The 18,891-nt window shown below is 48.8% G+C and overlaps 7 protein-coding genes across 7 annotated transcripts; 6 read left to right on the forward strand and 1 right to left on the reverse strand.

The window, feature by feature from the left end:
- Positions 1 to 1,389: 1,389 nt before the first annotated feature.
- Positions 1,390 to 2,970, forward strand: LDX57_000093 (uncharacterized protein; the record flags this gene model as incomplete). The annotated part of the gene is made up of 4 exons (XM_046081738.1): positions 1,390 to 1,473; positions 1,543 to 1,832; positions 1,891 to 2,752; positions 2,836 to 2,970. 4 exons carry the CDS (start codon positions 1,390 to 1,392, stop codon positions 2,968 to 2,970), a joined length of 1,371 nt encoding a protein of 456 aa, XP_045937694.1.
- Positions 2,971 to 3,046: 76 nt separating this feature from the next.
- On the forward strand, positions 3,047 to 3,304 carry LDX57_000094 (uncharacterized protein; the record flags this gene model as incomplete). The annotated part of the gene is made up of 1 exon (XM_046081739.1): positions 3,047 to 3,304. One exon carries the CDS (start codon positions 3,047 to 3,049, stop codon positions 3,302 to 3,304), a length of 258 nt encoding a protein of 85 aa, XP_045937695.1.
- Positions 3,305 to 3,674: 370 nt separating this feature from the next.
- On the reverse strand, positions 3,675 to 5,623 carry LDX57_000095 (uncharacterized protein). The gene is made up of 6 exons (XM_046081740.1): positions 5,337 to 5,623; positions 5,092 to 5,279; positions 4,738 to 5,033; positions 4,275 to 4,577; positions 4,055 to 4,207; positions 3,675 to 3,991 (listed from the first exon to the last, which is right to left on the reverse strand). The coding sequence occupies exons 1-6, from the start codon at positions 5,540 to 5,542 to the stop codon at positions 3,791 to 3,793; spliced, it is 1,347 nt and encodes a 448-aa protein (XP_045937696.1). The 5' UTR covers positions 5,543 to 5,623; the 3' UTR covers positions 3,675 to 3,790.
- Positions 5,624 to 7,725: 2,102 nt separating this feature from the next.
- Positions 7,726 to 8,089, forward strand: LDX57_000096 (uncharacterized protein; the record flags this gene model as incomplete). The annotated part of the gene is made up of 2 exons (XM_046081741.1): positions 7,726 to 7,733; positions 7,813 to 8,089. The coding sequence occupies 2 exons, from the start codon at positions 7,726 to 7,728 to the stop codon at positions 8,087 to 8,089; spliced, it is 285 nt and encodes a 94-aa protein (XP_045937697.1).
- Positions 8,090 to 10,934: 2,845 nt separating this feature from the next.
- LDX57_000097 (uncharacterized protein) lies at positions 10,935 to 13,644 on the forward strand. Its single transcript, XM_046081742.1, has 2 exons — positions 10,935 to 11,668; positions 11,745 to 13,644. The coding sequence occupies exons 1-2, from the start codon at positions 11,075 to 11,077 to the stop codon at positions 13,548 to 13,550; spliced, it is 2,400 nt and encodes a 799-aa protein (XP_045937698.1). The 5' UTR covers positions 10,935 to 11,074; the 3' UTR covers positions 13,551 to 13,644.
- Positions 13,645 to 14,129: 485 nt separating this feature from the next.
- Positions 14,130 to 14,867, forward strand: LDX57_000098 (uncharacterized protein; the record flags this gene model as incomplete). The annotated part of the gene is made up of 1 exon (XM_046081743.1): positions 14,130 to 14,867. The coding sequence occupies one exon, from the start codon at positions 14,130 to 14,132 to the stop codon at positions 14,865 to 14,867; it is 738 nt and encodes a 245-aa protein (XP_045937699.1).
- A 292-nt stretch (positions 14,868 to 15,159) lies between these two features.
- LDX57_000099 (uncharacterized protein) lies at positions 15,160 to 16,491 on the forward strand (the record flags this gene model as incomplete). The annotated part of the gene is made up of 1 exon (XM_046081744.1): positions 15,160 to 16,491. The coding sequence occupies one exon, from the start codon at positions 15,160 to 15,162 to the stop codon at positions 16,489 to 16,491; it is 1,332 nt and encodes a 443-aa protein (XP_045937700.1).
- Between the last annotated feature and the right edge of the window lie 2,400 nt (positions 16,492 to 18,891).

Consider the following 18,891-nt stretch of genomic DNA (forward strand, 5'->3'; position numbering starts at 1 on the left):
TACTTTTTGGTTCAAAGTCGCTTGCCCTTGTTTCGTCAGGTTGATATCGAGCGTTTCTGTTCAAATATATATTCTACCATGTCGGGCCGACTTCGGCAATTGGCTTTGTGACATTCATGGTAGCTGGCAACAAGCATATAACATAAATCCTGACATACTGAACGCTTGACAACTACCCAACAAGATCAGACTGATAACGATCGCCGAAATCTCAGGTTTCAATAGGCATGTAGGGAGGAATCACACATTGGCCAAGTCCAGTCGCGGTCAACGCGACGGAGATAAGTTCCAAGAGAGTGGGTCAGGTTGGGTTCTATGAGTGCCCCGTGCGACAAATGTCGCGAACGCAAGACGAAATGAATCGTCGATCCGGCGACAGACAAGCGCAGTATTTGTCAAAGGGGATGTTGCGGTTGATCCAGACCACGGTCCGGCAACACGGTATCAATCAATTAAACAATTTGTATCCAAACTTTGCGGAGGTCATCCCTGACATGAGTAGGTCCCTGTACACGGCCGGCTTGTATCGAGAGTTGGAGAAGTGGGACGACATGAGCCTGTCTACTGAGAGGTTGGGTTAGACATGCTTGAACCTAGGCGAAAGAACACTTAGCGTCTTCATAACTCTCACAATAGGAGCTTCTTGTTTTCCTGGGTCTTTGGCCAGAAGAAATTTGACGGCAAATCACAGCTTCAGTGGGTTTCCTAGAAGACAAAAGATTCATAACAGTAGTACGTAAAAATTAAAAGCGAGCAAGGTCGATTCACTGGATTAGGTTCCTTCAATTCTGATCTATATTACTGATGATCTAGGGAAGTGCATGATGCATGGAACATATAAAATGCCCAAATCAAGCCACTTTCTGAAAAACAAACATCCATGAAGCTGCATTGGAATACAATAAAAAGGGGACTTCCGGAAGCAGTAGTAAATGGTATAGTTTTCTGGACGTGAACATAAGGACCTCAAGCTCACAAATCAAAAGCTAAAACAATTACACTTCTATGCAAGTCTTCGAATTATCAGGGTGTGAATGATGATCCAAAGTTCAACCCTTATCGGTACTTCCAGTTAACCTGGTCCATGTGCAACGTGCTACAAAGTACGCGCGAGTCACAAACCACAACTATGGATATTCATACGTCTTAGAAGTACTTTTGCGGCCCCTACTTTGGAGTTCAGTAAAGGTTTTCTCCTAGATAAATTGAGTGGGTCTTTCTATCGTCACCACAAAGGCAATAGCATAACAGAAGTGACGGCACCACTGGTAAAGCACCCAGACAAAGTCACGTGTGAGGCTTCGCCCAATATGTTGTTGACCACTTAACTTTCTTGTCTTATTTTTCTTCTGTCGATCGTGAGTCTGTTGTGAGCCGCCCGCTTTGAATATGGAGAACTCAGTCACCCCTGAGGGGCCCGTCTGTGCCATGTCCAGGGTCCCGAATGAGATATGGACCCGGGTATTCCATGCGGTAAGAGAAAAGTTCATTGTCTCGATCAATCATATTCATATTAGCTAATTGTTTGAATGCTTAATGCAGTTGGACTTCGACTACCGCGCGCTATGGGCTGTTTATGGGACCTGCGCCCAGTTTCATCAATGTGTTCAACCCGCATTGTTCTACCACCTGCATGTTCACTTTGTTGAAAACACCATTCGTGAGCTAAGGCCCTTTGACAAGAGAATTGCATATCATAGGACCTGGGTCCAGTTCAAGGATGTCCGTGTTTTGGAGATTTCTGACGGTTACACACACATCGAATGCATGACTCGCGTCACCCGCTCCCTTCATAGCCTCTTTGAGCTGATTCCCAGAGTGAAGGTTATTAAGTAGGTAAGCCCTATGAGATCACTCAGCAGATCCACAGTACTAAACCATGTCGGTTAGGTGGAGGTCACGCATTGAAATCAACGAGTCGATACTCGACATGCTCAAATTTCTTCAACGACCGGTTATCATAGATATCCAGGGTGCACAGGAGATATTCATCTACAACGCAACCATTTTCCGCATGTTGCAAGTTTGCCCGTTGCTTCACATCCGATCGCTTGACCTCAACTTAGAGCACTGGGACCAGGAACACCAGGAATTGAAGAGATCTCTCTTTCCCATCTGCTCGCTGGTCACGTTGGAAGCACTGACCTTGACTTATCGTGCGATCGCGCCCAGTTTCAAAGTATGCACCATCACCATTCCATCTGGTGCCAGACTAGCGCGATTAAAATCCCTCCGTCTCTACAATATCTATATCAGAGGGGCTGGTGGAAGTGACTGGACGAGGTGCCTCCAAGGCACAGCTTTACGCCACCTAACCATTGACGGCTACTTCATCACCATGATGCCGCTGAAGCAACTTGCCGGCAAAGTGCCGAATCTGAAATCGCTGTCGGTCCGTCTTCGTAACGAAGAGGATCAGATTAGCCAGCCGGTGCCATTCGAGACCAGAGCGACATTCCTGGATGATGCTAGTCCCAGCATGTGTTTTATTCTGGGGTCATTTCTGCGCGGGGTGCGTGCCCTGGAAGAGTTTAATGGATACGATCTTCCCGTTACCACGCTGAACGACCTGATGCTATTTCAAGGAACTTACCTTCGGACTCTCCGGTTCCGCGATACGGTTATCCGCGAGACCGATCGTGGTTCGGGAAGCGTTTTTTTCGGATGTGAGCAACTTGTGTGGATGATCCACCAGCTGCCGGTTCTCAAGAGACTGGGAGTTACGATGGCCATCGGAAGGGAGACCGTTCCGGTAAGTCACCTGGCCTTGGTGAACCCTATCTTCTTTACACCGTTGCATACAAGTAACAACAACTAACACCCCTCATTCCCTAGATGCTCAACTACATTGCACGCTTCCCACTCCTCACTCACCTGGAGATCAACACCCCACCCGAAGCCTTCCTAGACGAGGAACCCGCCTCCCCGTCCGATACCAATTCCTCCAATGCTACTCGAGCAAATATTTGACTATGTCGACCGTCGCAAAAGGTACTACTCCGCTGTGATCGGCAACCATCACTGGCCATCCTTCAACGCGCTCGACATGATCGCTCGCGAATGGGAGCCCATGCTCGGCGGCATGCGGGAGGCATTCTGGGGTCCGAGGAACACCCATATATACAACTGCAGGCGAAAGATCGGGGTACCTGGCGAGGTTGAGGTGTCTGTTGCTTCCGGGGCTGGGCTGCCGCTGATGTGTGTGCATCGGTACAATCAGGTCTTGACTGCCACAGGGATCTGGGATCGGCGTGGCACCTATTGCTTTCGTGACACCAGTGGTGTGGAGTTTCTGGATGATTGATCGATGCACGATGATGTGATTCTGTTTGTCTCAACGTCATCTCGACGAAGCTTTGGTTTTGCGGCGTTGCATCTGTCGTTCTATTATCTGTTATCGCTTTTTGTTTCACCGATGATGGACACTGGGCTTCCGGGCTTTCTTGTCGGGCCATTTCCGGTTTTATCATAATTTTGATGTCCGTGTACAGCGTCTTGGGGGGAAAGAAAATACCTGGCGTATCTACGTAGGCGGATTTCGTGCTGCTGCTTTGTTTCTATTCATCTATTATCCCATGGAAAGAGACACTACCTAAGTGCTTGATAGGCTATTTAGGTCAGGATTAAGCTTAGAAAGTAGTATGATCATGCACAGTCTATTCAAAACAGAGAACAGCCACCAAATGTCTATGAACGAATGAGAAAGCCGAAACGAAAAATGACAAGCAATCTTTAACTTGCCAAATAACCACAAAGCACCACCCATAAGACAGCATACTGGTACAAGTCATCACTCCATCTTCTCCACGTCCGAAATCTTATGTTTCCTAATCAACCGAAGTCGCCGCTGAGTGATAAAATACCAAGAGGCCAGTGTAAGAAGCGTTAGCGGAACAGCGGCGATAACAAAGATCCAGAACTGACGAGAGATGGTGAACCCGCCGCCGTCGTTTCCGCCGTCGAAGTCGAAGAGGTTCATTCCTAAGAGAGTCTAGAAACGCATTAGAGAAATTGACCAATCAGGAAAGAATTATATGATGCAAGGTGGGCATACTGAGACAAAGCTGGCAGGAAGATAAATAAGGGTGACCAGGGTCACGACCTTCACGGTCGCGTTGTCATGGATTGCAGCGTTTGTAAGTTTCAACATTTTGTTGTTGATCTCCACAGTAACGGCTTGGTAGTTGAGGTTGAGGGATACGGCGAGCTAGGCAATCATAGCACAATTAGCGATCTGCTGGAAAAGTTCAAATTGGGCAAGTTGAATAGCATACCAGATCTGAAATTCCCTGCACTTTCTTCTCCAGGACAGAGATGCTATTTAAGTAGCCCTGCAGGATAGTTCTGTGATATCTGGTCTCATCCGTGACATGTCGAAAGCTCCCTTCGGATGTAAGTCGCTTTGAGTTGAGCTCTGTGTTGAGTTCTTCAAGTTTTTGGACAATGTCCAAGGCAACGCCCAGTCGCGATGATAGCGGTAGGAGTTTATCACCGAGGTATTGCGGCTTCAAGAGACCAAGAAGTCTCTGCTTGTCATCGTCGGTGTCCGAGGGGCTGAAGGTCAGGGCTGCATCGCACTAGCTCTCATGTCAATATTATTCACCATTCCGCATGGGTAACAGAGAAAGGATGTTAAAGGAAGAAAGAAAGGAAGGATAGGGGATGGGGTGGAGAGGAGAGAGAGAAAGCAAGGGAGAGCAAAGAAAATTTAAAGAAGAGTAGAAGGAGAAAACGTACAGTTGCCTCAATCTCCTGACCAAGCTTGCCAATACACCATCTCCAGCCCGTCAAGTAAGTGGACAAAACCAAAGAATGCATCGAGTACCAGTCCGACAGCAGAATTTCCGGTTCAGCGCGAATCGCTGCTTCGACATGCTGCTGTAACTTCGAGTTCCGCTGAGCATGCAACAGAATCCACAAGTTCCTGGAGCCTGAGGGATCATAGCGATGAAACACGCAGACCTGTCGGATAGTCCAAGAAATCTTTCCGTTTACAGTATAGTCCTCGGCGTAGGTGAAGAGATACTGGATATCTGAGTATATGAGCAACCGGAGTCGAGGTGAAGCTTTGTGGGGTAATAGCAGCCATACCGTAAGATCCGTCCTTGCGGTGCATAACAGTCATTCCACCATGTCCGGCATTCGAACTTTGTGGTTTATCGCCAAAGGAGAGGGCAAGATCGAGAAATTTTGGACCGATATCGTACTGGTTAATCATGGTTCGTATCGCGTCGTAGGTAATGCGCAGCGGTCGCATTGAGTTCTGGGAACATATTGATCTAGAATGAAAAAATAATTAGAGGAGTCTAGTAAGGATGCATAAGAAGGATACATACACAAGCCTATTCCTGGGCTTTTTGGTAGACGATATATGCTCTTCAAAGACATCACTGTTTGCAAAAACATGGGGTTCGATTCCGGCATCGCTGTCGAAGACGTATATGTTGGATTGCTCGGGATGAGGGCCAAAGGTAGGGTATCGTTGATAGTGTCGGACCGCATCGTAATCACCGGGCTCGAGCCGACGCGGAGGGAGATGCATGATCGCACAAGATTGGGAGAAACGCCCGTGGAGTCTAGACTTGGCTCTGAGAGGAATTAGAAGTCGATGGAAGATTGCTTCACTTTCTAAAATTGTTGCCTGGTTTCTGAGGTGTGTGGAACTTAGTCTGAAATTTGGTATAGCGCTAAATATGGTATAAGAATAGCTTTGGGTAAATGATCTGTTAACTCCCAAGGCAGATATGAAAACAACTCATAAGCGAGGCTAATTTGTGCTAAAGAACAAGCCCTGTCATTGCCACCTGAGGGGGATTCTTTGAATGGTTACATTGTCGGTTGCAAACAAAAGCACCACAGAAGACAATCCACCATCCGTCTAGCCTCAGCATACAGATGATACTACTTATGCTGATGATTTTTGTTGGCATTCATGCTAGATGACCCGGTAATCTTCGCGAATATCCCTGTGTTTGCACTGTCAATTACTCCCTTTCCGGTGGGATGCGAGAGCCCAGCCTTGAGCAGGAACTTACTCAAGCTCATCCTACAGTAGCCGAAGTATCAGCAAGACATCCGAGCACCTAGACCCAGATCTCGACAGCCTTGTGTGCCCAGACTTACCTCAGTGACCTCTCTCGGTGCATAGAAGACAAAGCGATCGTTGCGGAGCTGCAGCGTGTGATTTGCCATCATGTCAGACGCAGAACCAAAGAGCCAGTACAAATTCCACTAGAAGGAAGCGCTGAGCCTTACTTCGACTATGATCGGCATCTTAAAGATTACTTCCAGTCTAGCCTGTAATGTTGCTTGTCGAATGTAGCTAGTAACATTTGCACCTAGAACATTCTTCACTTTCAGGGTCGACATGGTGGTTTATGATCGCAAAGTCTAGGGTATTCAACATAGAATATTGAGTACACAGAACTTTTGAAGAAGTTCGACCGTGTCGAGGGTCCGAGGAGGAATGTTAGTGCAGTCACGCCTAGCGCTGTTTGGGTGATCGGGCCGCAATGAGAGAGAGCGGGGATATCCAGAGATGGCAACACAGGAGGCTCTATGGGCTATGACTGAATATTCAATCCACAAATAGCAGCAAGTGCAGGGGTCTAGTCTACAAGTCCGAGTCTCTCGCCACGAATGAGTGTCGGGTGACATCCTCGCTTTTGGTGATTGCCCAGGGTTCCCCGCATCCCCAGCCTCATTAATAATATTAATAATAATTACCAACAACCAAGACACCGGGAAGGCGCGAAGTCGCCTGCGCTGCTTTGTTGTTTCAACTTATTTGGTAGATGAGTGGACCAACGCTAGCATCACTCCCAGTGAATCTCGCTAGTCTCAATATTTGACTGGAGAAGCAATGGCTGACATATCTGGAATGGTAAGCTGAACAGCCCCAGGGGCGACAAGTGACGGACAAGGCAGGATATAAGTTGCCACGAAGAAGCAAACAAGGCACCTAGGAGCAAACATCCAACACGAAGCAGGTGGTCTGTGTTTAGAAATGGCGTTACATTGCAGTAGCCTCGTGAAACCCGGAGCGCTTCCATATCTGGTGATTAATTGCTCGCCGAGACTGGCATTCAAGTGCTAAAGGTCTGATTGTTAAACTGTTGATGTTGCCATAGGATTTGTATTCTAAATCTGGCAACATTAGATAGGTTGCGATCTATACGCTACGTATTCTACATTCTTCTGCATTCGGTGTCAACCGCACTCCCCCTCTTTCGAAAATAGACGCCCGTGTGAGCAACCTGAGTGTCTGGGCAAAATCCGTCACATCAATCACTGTCAGTAGACAGGTCAATTCCCCAGCTGAATGGGCTATGCAAATAAGATGACAGGGCTATGCTAGTGTAAATGAATGAACGCCCCGAATACGAGATTGGCCGGTTGCGCCTGGGACTAAAGCATCGCGTTGTTGAAGGAGCGAATATCTTACGTTCACACCCAATCCGTAAATCGTTTGCCCTGTGGTTAGGTAATTCCTTTTTCTTTTCTCGATGTATCTATCCCCTTGAAAAGGCTTTTATTGTATGTATGTTGCAGACCAGAGGCCTAGACCGCACCAGAGTGCAGTCAGGCTATTAGAACTCTCCGTTGGAAATTGAGCCTCTTGTGACTGGCGATTTCATATCACCTGGTCTATTCAACTCGGGTCAAAATTCTAGTGAGTGACTTGAACGGTCAGATATTTTGCGACCAACCGGAGAATATCTCACAATGGTTCAGTGAGTGTCCCCATGTGCGCCATGTCGTTACTATCCGGCTATTGACACGACAACCATTCCCTTGCTGACACTTCAACAGACTTGATCGTCCAATAGTCGGGGATCCCGAGCAGCTCGAAGTCGATGTTCGGCACCTTTACAAATGTCATGAGGAGGAACTCAAGCACGTCGTAGATGTTAATCTTCTAATCAAAGGAGCGGAAGTAGCTCGACAGCCCACAAACGTGACCCTCCCATGTCTCAACGACACTGAGAAAGAGGCACTCAAGAAAGAAAAAACATTGGGGTTTTTTCAACAGACAAAGGATCTGAAAGTTACTATCTTGACTACTGCCTGTGCCGCCATTACCCAGTAAGTTGACCAACACCGATGCTAGAGAACTACCGACCATGTAGATTACTCTTTTCACTGATGCCAGAACACAGAGGTTGGCAGCAGTCAGCTATCAATGCCGGCTCGCTAGGGTGGCAGCGGGACTTGGAGCATGACGGAGGCGCTTGGATTAACTATCGAATTCTGGCCGGACTGATCGACGCCGCGCCTTGGTTATCTGGCAGTATAATGTATGTGCCGACTTCACAGCGGGATGAACTGTATCTGACTGTTTTAAACTAGCGGGACCTGGCTTAGCGACCCTTTGCAAGAGGGCAGGTATGGAAGAAGACCTGCACTTTTTGTTTCGGCAGTATTTTGTGCTGCCTTCGCCATCGGTACTTCTTTCCCTAACACCTGAAGTCTTTGAAAGTCTCACAACTGTATCAGGCACTGCTCGCTGTGGAACATGGCAGGAACTGCTTGTTTGTCGGCTGTTGCTTGGAATTGGAGTAAGTGGCTTCCAAATACTTCGCGACCCTATACCTGGCTGACCTAGGGCTGCGGAAGATCGGTGCCAAAGCATCCGTAGCTCCCGTCTTCGCTGCAGAGGCAGCTGCGGATATTAATCGGGGCCGGGTACTCATGATGTGGCAATTGTTTGACACGTTGTAAGTATGATAATCAGAGCACCTTTTACCTTGCTGAACCGAGATTAGTGGAATATTCGTTGGCTTCGCGGCTGTCTGGGTCGTGGATCAGAACTGGAGAGTTCTGCTTGGGACCTCTGCCATCCCAGCTATTGTGCTACTCTTTCTCGTTTTCCTCTGCCCCGAGTCGCCGCGGTTTCTGATCCGCAAAAATAACTATAAAGGCGCGTTTCTAAGCCTCCGTCAACTGAGAGGAACTGATATCCAAGCTGCTAGGGATCTATATTATATCCACTGTCAGTTGCAGGCCGAGGCCGAAATCTTACAGCCGAGGGTGCAAGCATCGCCTACACATCAAAGCGAAACTCGATCAGATCTTGAATATCCTTATCAGCAATTGGTGGGGAACTTGAATTTTCCAAAGCGAGTGTGGTCTCTGTGGAGTATACCTCGAAACCGCAGAGCATGTGTAGCTGCGTTTGTGGTGATGGCATCACAACAGCTGTGTGGGGTAAGGATTGCCAGATGAAGCAGCTTAGTCTCATAGCTCACCAGACCTAACTGTTGTTCAATCAGATCAATGTCCTATCATTCTACTCGACGGTCCTATTCCGTTCGGTGAACGCTCAGGACGACAATGCGGGGGAGGACAAACATACACAGACAGCTTGGTTGAATTTCGGTGAGTGGCATTTCTAGAATCCGCTAAGAGAAGGCAAACCGGCTTAGTAGTTACACACAGGCTTTGGACTAGCCAATTTCCTTTTCACTATCCCCGCTTATCGATACATCGACTGGAGAGGCCGGCGGGTTCTTCTTCTCGTTTCTCTGGGGGGAATGCTCATCACCCTGGCAGCTATTGATTTCGGACTACGAAGCGCGCCTGGCTACTGTATCGGTCTTCTCTATCGTGGTGTTCACGTTTCTGTATGGGATTGGCGCGGGGCCCGTGCCTTTTACATTCAGCGCCGAGGTTTTTCCTCTTGCTTTCCGCGGTAGGTGTTCCAATTCAAGGAGGCTCCTTGCACACGAGCACTAATATTCTGCAGAGGTAGGAATGAGCTTCAGTGTCATGGTCAATTTCCTCGGCCTCGGTCTTCTAGTGATGTTCGTTCCAAAATTGACCGAAGCCTTTGGCTCAAACGGGTACTCGAATCTGTTGTTCCTCTTTACGTGAGTGTAGTGATTTATGTACGATGAAGTTGCCTTGAGACCGTTACACTTACCGGTCTCCTCGCAGGGGTTTAACCGGGCTAGCTTTCGTCTTGGTATTCCTCCTGGTAGGTGCCGTTCCGAAACCTGGTGAAAAAGTCATCTTACAAATATACAAGGTTCCTGACACCGCCCATGTGGGTTTAGAAGCAACGAATAAACTCTGGGAGTATTTCACGACCGTCAGAAAAAGATGGTTTGCTAAATGTTTACAGTCGAAAAGAAAACTTTAGATCAAGTCAAAAAACATTTTGCCGAACTGAAGCAGATTAGTAGGGATCCAGATAGGAAAGGGAGTAAGACGGAGCCAGATGTTGAATTGCAATCTACAGAGCCAGAGGCATAAGCACGGAGACAGAATCAAGGTGTCACGGAGATATTATCCAGTTAGACTTTAGGTAGCTGTCTGTGTCCTCGTCTTTGCGACTTTTTTGTTTTTCCTTCTGTCTTTCCTCCCCCGTTTCCGTTTGATCTGGGAAAGCCAAGAAAATTTACAGAGAGGAAAAGAAGTAAAGATAGAACGAGGACTCAAAACACGGTAGTAGAATTGCATAGGGATGCTGCATCAAGCAATGCATTGCCTGGGCTTGGGGAAATCTAGATCTGGTCAGACTCTGGGATCTGCTACAAATGATGTCATGGTTGATCCATTACACCACTCTCGGGCGTCCACGTCATCCGGTCAGGCACAGTTCCTGTCCTCGTTTCCCAGGAAAGGTTTGATGATCAGTACGAAATGAAAACGTGTCGAAATCTCCCATTGGTGTGGATGTGTCACCTGCATTGCATTAGTAGCATGCATGTACGACTAAGGGGGCGCTGAACACGAAAGCAAACCCGTAGCCTCGTGTAGCCTGGAGATTGGCAGGGAATGAGGGTGCCGGGGCTAAATTAACGCTAGCCCACCTTGAACCCATCCCCATGAACCCAACCCCATGGGGATGGGACCCGTCACCCGCTGCCTGATGTCCTGCAGCTCTGTCTCTCTTCCCCTCCTCTTTCTCTCCTCCTGTCATCCGCCATCTCCCCCTTCTCTTCACCTCCAGGGATCCATGCAACATCTTTGATGATGCGCGCTCCCATCCCTCAGCGGCAAAAAGTTCCACCGTGTTCTCGATTCTTTCAAATCTGTCTCCGGTGATGCTGATAGTCTCGTGACCTCCATCATGCGAGCCGTCGATTTCGTCCGCCGGAAGGCACGTAAACGAGATGAATTCCTCCGAAACCTCCGGGCTGACATGAATACACGAATGGAGAAGCGTGATAACATCTCAGAGAAGTTTATATCGCGCGGAAGCTTGCAGATTATCTGGTCCGAAGCTCGTTTGAAAGAATTCGTCAAGCTTTTTGACCCGGGGTTCGACAAGACTTCGATCCCCGATGTTCAGCAGCGCTACATTCAGACACTTTCGATTCTTGTGTCGATCAAATGGGATGGGTGGCCCCGATTCGGAACGATATTTCTCATGCAGGGTCGGGCAGATTGTGACATCCCAACACTCACCTTGGACGCTCTAGAAGACTCCAGGTTCCTTGGGCCAGAGTGGGCAGATATATTCTTCTCGGAACGGTGTGTCTTTTGCCCGATTGATATCTTGGAGGGGCAAAACATTGTGCAAACAAACGAATGGAGGCTTCCATTCCTCAAATGTATAGAGGGAAGTAAGTTTGGAGGGTTTGGGGAGGTAGTCAAGGGAGCTATCGCGCCAGGACACTTTCGCCCTTTGGATGGTCGTCGTGCCAACGGGGAACCTTCAAAGGTAAGCCTTCTCGACCTTTTCGGCCGTTTCTAAATTAATTTTAAGTCATGTCCAACTGATGCGATAATACTTTTAGACCAGTACCTTAGTTGCCTGTAAAAGCTTTTCCACGCGGCGCGATTTTCGAAACGAGGTGGAGAATCTCTCTCTTTTGCGTGGAAGTCCTTCCTGGCACGACCGTATCGTCCTATCTCTTGCTACGGTGACAATGAAGCAGCAATTCAGCATTATCTTCCCCTGCGCAGATATGGATTTGGACGAATTTCTAGCTGGGGAATACGAGCAGTTTCCCGTTTTCACTCTGAGCGACCTGGTGAACGAGGCATCCGGTTTAGCCGGGGCACTGGCGTTTTTGCATGGTGGTCTCCAGCCCGAGAATCTGAAATGCCGCCATATGGACCTGAAGCCGCCCAATGTTCTCATTTTCAAATCCAAAGGTTATCGTGCCGGAGAGTGGAAAATCACCGACTTTGGTATTTCCATCATCGACAAGCCAGATCAACACCCAGAGACTGTATCGGATTTGGTTCAAGATATAACTTTCCCTGTCCCTGGTGAAGTACCCTACCACACTAGTACCTACCAGCCTCCAGAAGCGTCCAACGATCGTCCGTTTGGGCGCCGAAGTGACGTCTGGTCCTTAGGGTGTATCTTGATGCGTGTTCTTGCATTTGGTCTCGGCGGCAAAGATGGGCTTCAAGACCTAGATGTCCAGAGGGGAGAGCTTGATGGCCTCAGCTATCGAAATGATAAATTCTATCGAGGATCTCCACCAGTTCTGAACCCTCACGTAGGGGAATGGCTTGACACACTTATTGCTAGGTATCCCGAATACAGTCACGAGTTCCTGGCAAGATGCAGGGACCTCCTGTTCAAGATGCTTTCCATCGAAAAGTATCAAAGACCACTCTCAAGTGAGGTTTATGAGGACTTACTTGACATCTTGGAGAATGCCCCGCCCGAGCGCAGGCTGAGACCTGCTAGCGACACTCTGGTGGTCACGGCTCAGCCCCAGGGCGATATCGGCATCACAGCAACGGTGGAATCCCTTGTGGACGCAATTAAGAAAGGCAAAACCCATGATCTAAGAATATTTCTGAATGGCACAGTCATGGTCGAAGAAAAGCATGACGGGGACAGGCCCGTGATCCACGCAATCCGCCACAAACGCCCTGACGCAGTCGAAAGGCTTCGGGAGTACCGACGCGAATTAGACCTCGAGACCCCCGACTCGGGTGGTAATACTCCACTAAAGGTGGCCGTGGAGACGGGGGATGTTGATATGGTCGAGACTTTACTGAATGCCGGAGTGAATATGAACGCCCGGTCCAAGGGTGATTTGACACCGCTGATGGCTGCTACCAAACGCGGGGACGTGCCAATTATCAAAGCATTGTTGGGTCGCGGGGCTGATCCCATGGTGTTTTCAGAGCATGGATATACCGCTTTGCATTACGCTGCAATGATTTGGGACGTCGGGGCTGAGGCCATTCGCATGCTCATTGAGAGTGTAGAAACAGTCGACATTCCTGCCCAACACGGCGGTCAAACACCACTTTTCATGTTAGTAAATAATTATAGCGACACGGCCCTTTGGCGGAAGAAGTATAACGCCCTTCGACAGGCTGGAGCTGATATCAATAGAGTGGATGACAACGATATGACACCACTGGCTGTCGCCGTTCAAACTCACGAGGCAGACTTGGCAGAACGTCTTTTGAAACAGAATGCTGCATATGGGCCAACTCCATTACCCAAGCACCCACCACCCCACATGAAGAAGGTTATAGGAGAGATCGCCGCCAAAATCAACTCGGAAGGAAACGGATCAATAGTCAGACGTCGTCAGTCCTCACTGAGGAGTTCAATTGCAAGAGGCTAGTACGAATATGGGATTATCGCGGTGGATAAAGGTCGACTCTCATGTTTATTTCCTTCTGTCTCAGATGTAACTCTATATATACCCTTTTGGACCATATTTACTTATTTTGAATTGGGGATTGAATCGATTCTTTTGCATGATAAATTGCCTGGTGATGGGGCTCCCGGTGTCACGGGGCTTCCCAAAGCGGCCATGTGTCATGCGTGACCATTTTTCACGTGCCGACTTCTTTTCCTTCTCCGTCTCCTCCTTCTCCTTTCTCTTCCTTTTCATCCTCCATCCCATTTACTCCCTGCTGTGTCTATTATTGGAACCATCTATCAACTCATCCTCGTCTCTTAGAAATAACCTCGCGTCACATGTCGGATCAATCCCCGGACCAGGCTGAATGGCTGATCCCCATGATTGGCCCATGTCAAAGGGCTAGAGCCAAACCCCCACCACCAGAACCGCTGCTAGCGGCCAAAGCAACGTCAACCACATTTTCTCCTTCAGCAAGACTCACCGTGACAAGCTCAGTATATGACTGCACCGCATGAGCCAGCCGATTAAATCTGTCACTGCTTTCCCGCCTGTTCCATGGCGTCGTCACCCACCTCTGCTCTGCCTTTCTTGGAATTTCCAGCTGAAGTGCGCCTGTGCATCTATCGATATCTGGTCCCCAACGTGCCGATCCGCAATTTTCCGCTGATCCGCGGTCGCAACAAGACCGTCCACCTGCGCACCGATAATCTGCCATGCTGTCCGGCAATTCTGCGCACCAATCAACAAATTCATAATGAACTGATTTCCGAATGGTACGGATCCACGTCCTATGAGGTCGTCCTCGACAACAAATATATCCTCTTCTGCGGCAAGGTGATCCCCCCCTATGCACCGCTCCCCTCGACTATTCAGTGGGTGCAATCCATGCATCTCAAATTCTCGATACAGGGCGCACCACGCCATATCCACAGCACGTCCACCCTGGAGCATCTCCTGGGGTTTCAGGATCGCGTGGTGGCATTGGCCCGATCCCTATCAAACAATGAGATGCGTCAGCTACGCAAACTACATATCGACATTGCGGTCGATATACCCTTGCTGCTGAGCCTGAGCAAAACACCCAGTGAGTTGCTGAATCTCTTGAACTGGAACTTCAGTCCATTCCGTGAGATCGTCACCGATATTCCCGAAGTCGAGTGGGAATTGAACGAGCAGAGTTATGGGATCCAGAGTCGCGAGTTCCTGCAATCGTATGCAGAGCTGAAGGCGATTATGCATGGGTATTTAGCCGACATGCGATCGGATATGCTGTGTCACCCGGACGGGGAATAAGTAGTTAGATGGTGGCTGGGTGGGATTTGGTGTCAGCTGTGTGCCGGGGTGAGGGGGATCTCGACGACGAGCTTGGTCACATTTCTAATCTAGTGATCGCTACTAGAAGTTGCATCTAAGATCTGACCGTCTTTCGTGCGGAATGTACCTGCGCCTGATATTATGCCCCTTGCATGGCGGGAAATGTTACGGGCTCACGGGCGACCGTGTCAACAATCAATAAAATGATCGCCATATCCGCTTTTGGGGCCTGTCGAGGGCTAGTACCGGCAAGCAGGCATGAAAACACAGGATGAAGTTTCTTTTGTCCCTATGCGCTCTCCTACTCACGCTTGGGCACTCGTTGCCGACCCTCGAGCCGCGGGCACTGGGCCCGGTGCCGCCCAGCGAAGACCCTTTTTACCAGCCTCCAAATGGCTATGAAGACCAGCCGCCAGGGACAGTTCTGGCCTCTAGGGAGGTTCCATATCCGAACGCAGGTCTCTTGAATCGCCCAGTCAAGCTGTCCAGCTCATACCAACTACTTTACCGGTCCACCGACAGCTTCCAAAATGCGACCGCTACAATGACCACAGTTCTAGTCCCGGAAAATGCGGATTCCACCAAACTTCTATCCTACCAGCTGCCCGAGGATTCTCCATATGTCGATTGCGCTCCGTCCTACGCCTTACAGCAGAATGCGGATAAAGACGGCATACTTGGTGACACCTACAACAAGGTCAATATACTCTTTATCCTATCGTTGCTCGAAAAGGGATGGATCGTATCGATTCCTGACTTTGAAGGACCATACGGCGCCTTCTTGGCCAACAACCGAGCTGGATACGCCGTCCTAGATGGGATTCGCGCAGTTCTGGCTTCACCTGACCTGCTTGGCGTTTCGTCGGACGCTGATATCACCATGTGGGGATATTCAGGCGGCAGCTTGGCGACCGGTTTCGCTGCAGAACTACAGCCTTCTTATGCCCCCGAGCTGCAGTTGGCAGGAGCCGCACTGGGGGGAGTCGTCGGCAAGCTTCAAACGACCACCGATACGGTCAACAAGGGCCTCTTTGCGGGTTTAGTCGTGTCTGGGGCACATGGCTTCGCGCGAGAATATCCTGATGTTGCGAAGCTTATCGAAGACCAAGTCATCGAAGACCCTGCCCGGAGAAAGAAGTTCTTCGACGCCCGTGACCAGTGTCTGATTTCCAACATTCTCGGTTTTCAATCCGAAGACGTCCTTTCCTACTACAAGGACCATGACATTCAAAGAAATCCTATCTTCCAGCGAGTTTATCGGGAGAATGAACTCGGCCAGCATACTCCGGGCATCCCGTTGTTCGTGTACAAGGGCACGTTAGACGAGGTCAGCCCGATCAACGAAACGACCGCTCTAGTGGACCAGTACTGCGCGGACGGTGTGAGCGTGGAATATAGAGAGACGGTGACACATGAGCATGCGCTTCTCGCGGTGGACGGATTTGCCGAGGCGTCATTGTGGCTATCGGATCGAATGAATGGTGTTCCAGCAGAGGCGAAATGTACACATTCGAAAAAGCTGACACCGTTGACGGAGCCTGGTACATTAGATGTGCTAGGGACGACCGTCATTGCCGAGGTTAAACAGATACTGGGACTTTGATAGGGTGGGTGAACCGTGAGGTTGTAGGACAGGTGTCTGGTTGTTGTTTTCGGAGCATCAGGAAGGCGTTAACATGAGAGTCGGGTTCCTATTCGTCATGTCCTTCTTCTTAGTATCATAATGTTTAATCCCTTATTTTGAGCACAACATAATCCCGCGTATTCAAGAGTAAATGGGGCTCTAATGTCAAATCCAATTGTATCTCAGCTGGTTGTTTGATTTTGAAGTCCCCAGAAGGTGAACGCTCGCATTGAAAGATGATCTTGGCAATAAACTAAAAGCTGACAGGATCAGTAGGAGATGTCTCAAGCCTCGCAGGACGATCGAAAAGATGACAACGGGGACCTTGAGGTGTAGGAAAACTGATGGTCCAGCATTATCCGAATATGCGGCCAGGACTCCATCGTCGCAGTGCTGTAGCCAGCATTTCATCCTAGACAGGAACGGACCTACACCTCAGCTCCATCTGCAAGCGTGTTCAGTCGCAGCGTCTAGATAATGCACTCAAATGCAGTTGACGGTTGGGTTACATTCCGCGGAAATCTCGCCGATTGGGGGCTCTATGTTCTTCCGGCTGGAATTCTCTATTCTACCACCCCTGAGCTCACGTCCTTTGTGCTCCGGACATACGGGAACTCGAATACTCACAAAATCACATCATGACGAACCTTGAACTACTACCTCCGCGGATGCTGCAACATGTCATAACTCATAAGCCATAACTAAATCCACCAGTCATGATCAAAACAGCCAAGCAAGAAACCAAGGCAGCAAGATTTCGGGACGTGATCTTGTTTCAACGCTAGACAGGGGTAGTCAGAGCTCGCTTAGACGACTGGGGGAAGAAAATGTCTCCGAATGAGGGAATTCGGGTTCCGGAGTCCCGAGCCAAAATAGATTAGATTAAATTCATTTGGAATAAACCAAGCAGTCAGTACGAAATACGGATAACTAGCACATGACTGGCGGCGAGCTTCGAAGAGAAAAAGAAAGCGAAATAAATCTCGGGCCCGTCAACATGAATCAAGTGAGATCGACAGCGCTAGCGCAGGTTGAGGTTAGCACGGTGGGTTCGTGACTGGATCGTTTCTGGTGATGTGGGAACGCAAGTGGGAAAGCTGGAATCTGCTCCGTACGGACTTTGGGGCTAAAGCCCAGACGCTAGACATAAATCAGTAACCACTAAAGGCTCAGAAGGCCCGATGCGGCGATAGAGACTGGAGAAGGGACTGGAGAGTGAGACATGATACGCGTTTTGATATCGATATCGGGACTGGTGGAGTTTCCAATCTCGAGGACTAACTGGACGTTGATGTTCTGGGCAGTTTGTTTATAGAAATGATAGATGATTTCTAATCTACGGAATACTCGGTGTAGGCATGTTCATTACAGCCCGAGATAACAATAAAGAAAAAGGAGGCCGTTTCTTGGGTACAAATTTCTTGAATTTGACGTAGAATAGGGGTCGACAAAAAAGAAGGCCAGTTATGGGGGGGTGATATCGAGAAGATGGAGTATTCAAACATCGCGTGTTCTAGATCATTCATCCGATAGGTTCGTAGGGTTGTCACTTTCATGCACAATATCCGGGTTTAATCTATCGCTTGGGGACTTTCTCCGTAGACATGCTGCCTGATATGAGATATTCCTTTGCATTACCACCACGAAGCGACGTTGCAGAGTACTTTTGACACTGCAGTCAGCAGAAGAGTAGAGTATGGTTTCTTACAGACTCATAGGTTCCATTATCACGTCCGTGGACAAGTGTTGAACGAAGAAAACTCGGGTTAGAAGGCACCACTCTATCCTCCATATCATTCAGGAAGCCGACGGTTAGGTGTGGATAAACATGTGGAATACATTGTAGACTGTGGAACTTGGGCTTTGGATTTTCGAAATCTAGAAAGTACGAAATGGAAGCCATACAATTGTCGGAATGCGCCGCCAGGATCCATCAAACCCTGGATGAGCTGATCCTTGATCTATTTCGGAGTGGTGCGTCGGGCGTGCTTTCCCTTATTGAATATAACAATTTATGGGTTCAATTGGACTTGTAGCGCAAGGTCACTTGGCATGCTCGACGAACGCCATACTCATGTTGCTTGAATTCAGTTGTAGTTTGGAGGATGCTGAAGAACATGTGATTTACACTTCACATTGAGGTGTTAAATGGTAATTGATCAACAGGAAATCAAGAAGAACATCCGATCAGTGCCAGGAACGCTTCAGTTGCTTGATCTCGTCAGGAGCAGGACCAGGAACTGCGTTCAAGCTCATTTGCCGTTCAACTCGCATGGCGATCCACACTCCGACGGCACGATATTAAAGTGAAACGCTCTAGGGCCACCGTGGATATGACCCACTTGGAACCGACCGCAAAGTCGACGGAATCAGCTCCAG

This window comes from Aspergillus melleus (genome assembly GCF_016097325.1).
Source record: "Aspergillus melleus strain CBS 546.65 chromosome Unknown contig1, whole genome shotgun sequence".
Lineage (NCBI taxonomy): Eukaryota > Fungi > Ascomycota > Eurotiomycetes > Eurotiales > Aspergillaceae > Aspergillus > Aspergillus melleus.

Bases quoted from the DNA above. Each gene is read 5' to 3' on its own strand.
- LDX57_000095 (XM_046081740.1), bottom strand. From the start codon at position 5,542: ATGCATCTCCCTCCGCGTCGGCTCGAGCCCGGTGATTACGATGCGGTC. The intron at 5,280-5,336 runs GTATGTATCCTT...TTTTCATTCTAG, and splicing joins AAGCCCAGGAATAGGCTTGT to ATCAATATGTTCCCAGAACT. The intron at 3,992-4,054 runs GTATGCCCACCT...ATGCGTTTCTAG, and splicing joins TTCCTGCCAGCTTTGTCTCA to ACTCTCTTAGGAATGAACCT.
- LDX57_000097 (XM_046081742.1), top strand. From the start codon at position 11,075: ATGCGAGCCGTCGATTTCGTCCGCCGGAAGGCACGTAAACGAGATGAA. The intron at 11,669-11,744 runs GTAAGCCTTCTC...TAATACTTTTAG, and splicing joins CCAACGGGGAACCTTCAAAG to ACCAGTACCTTAGTTGCCTG.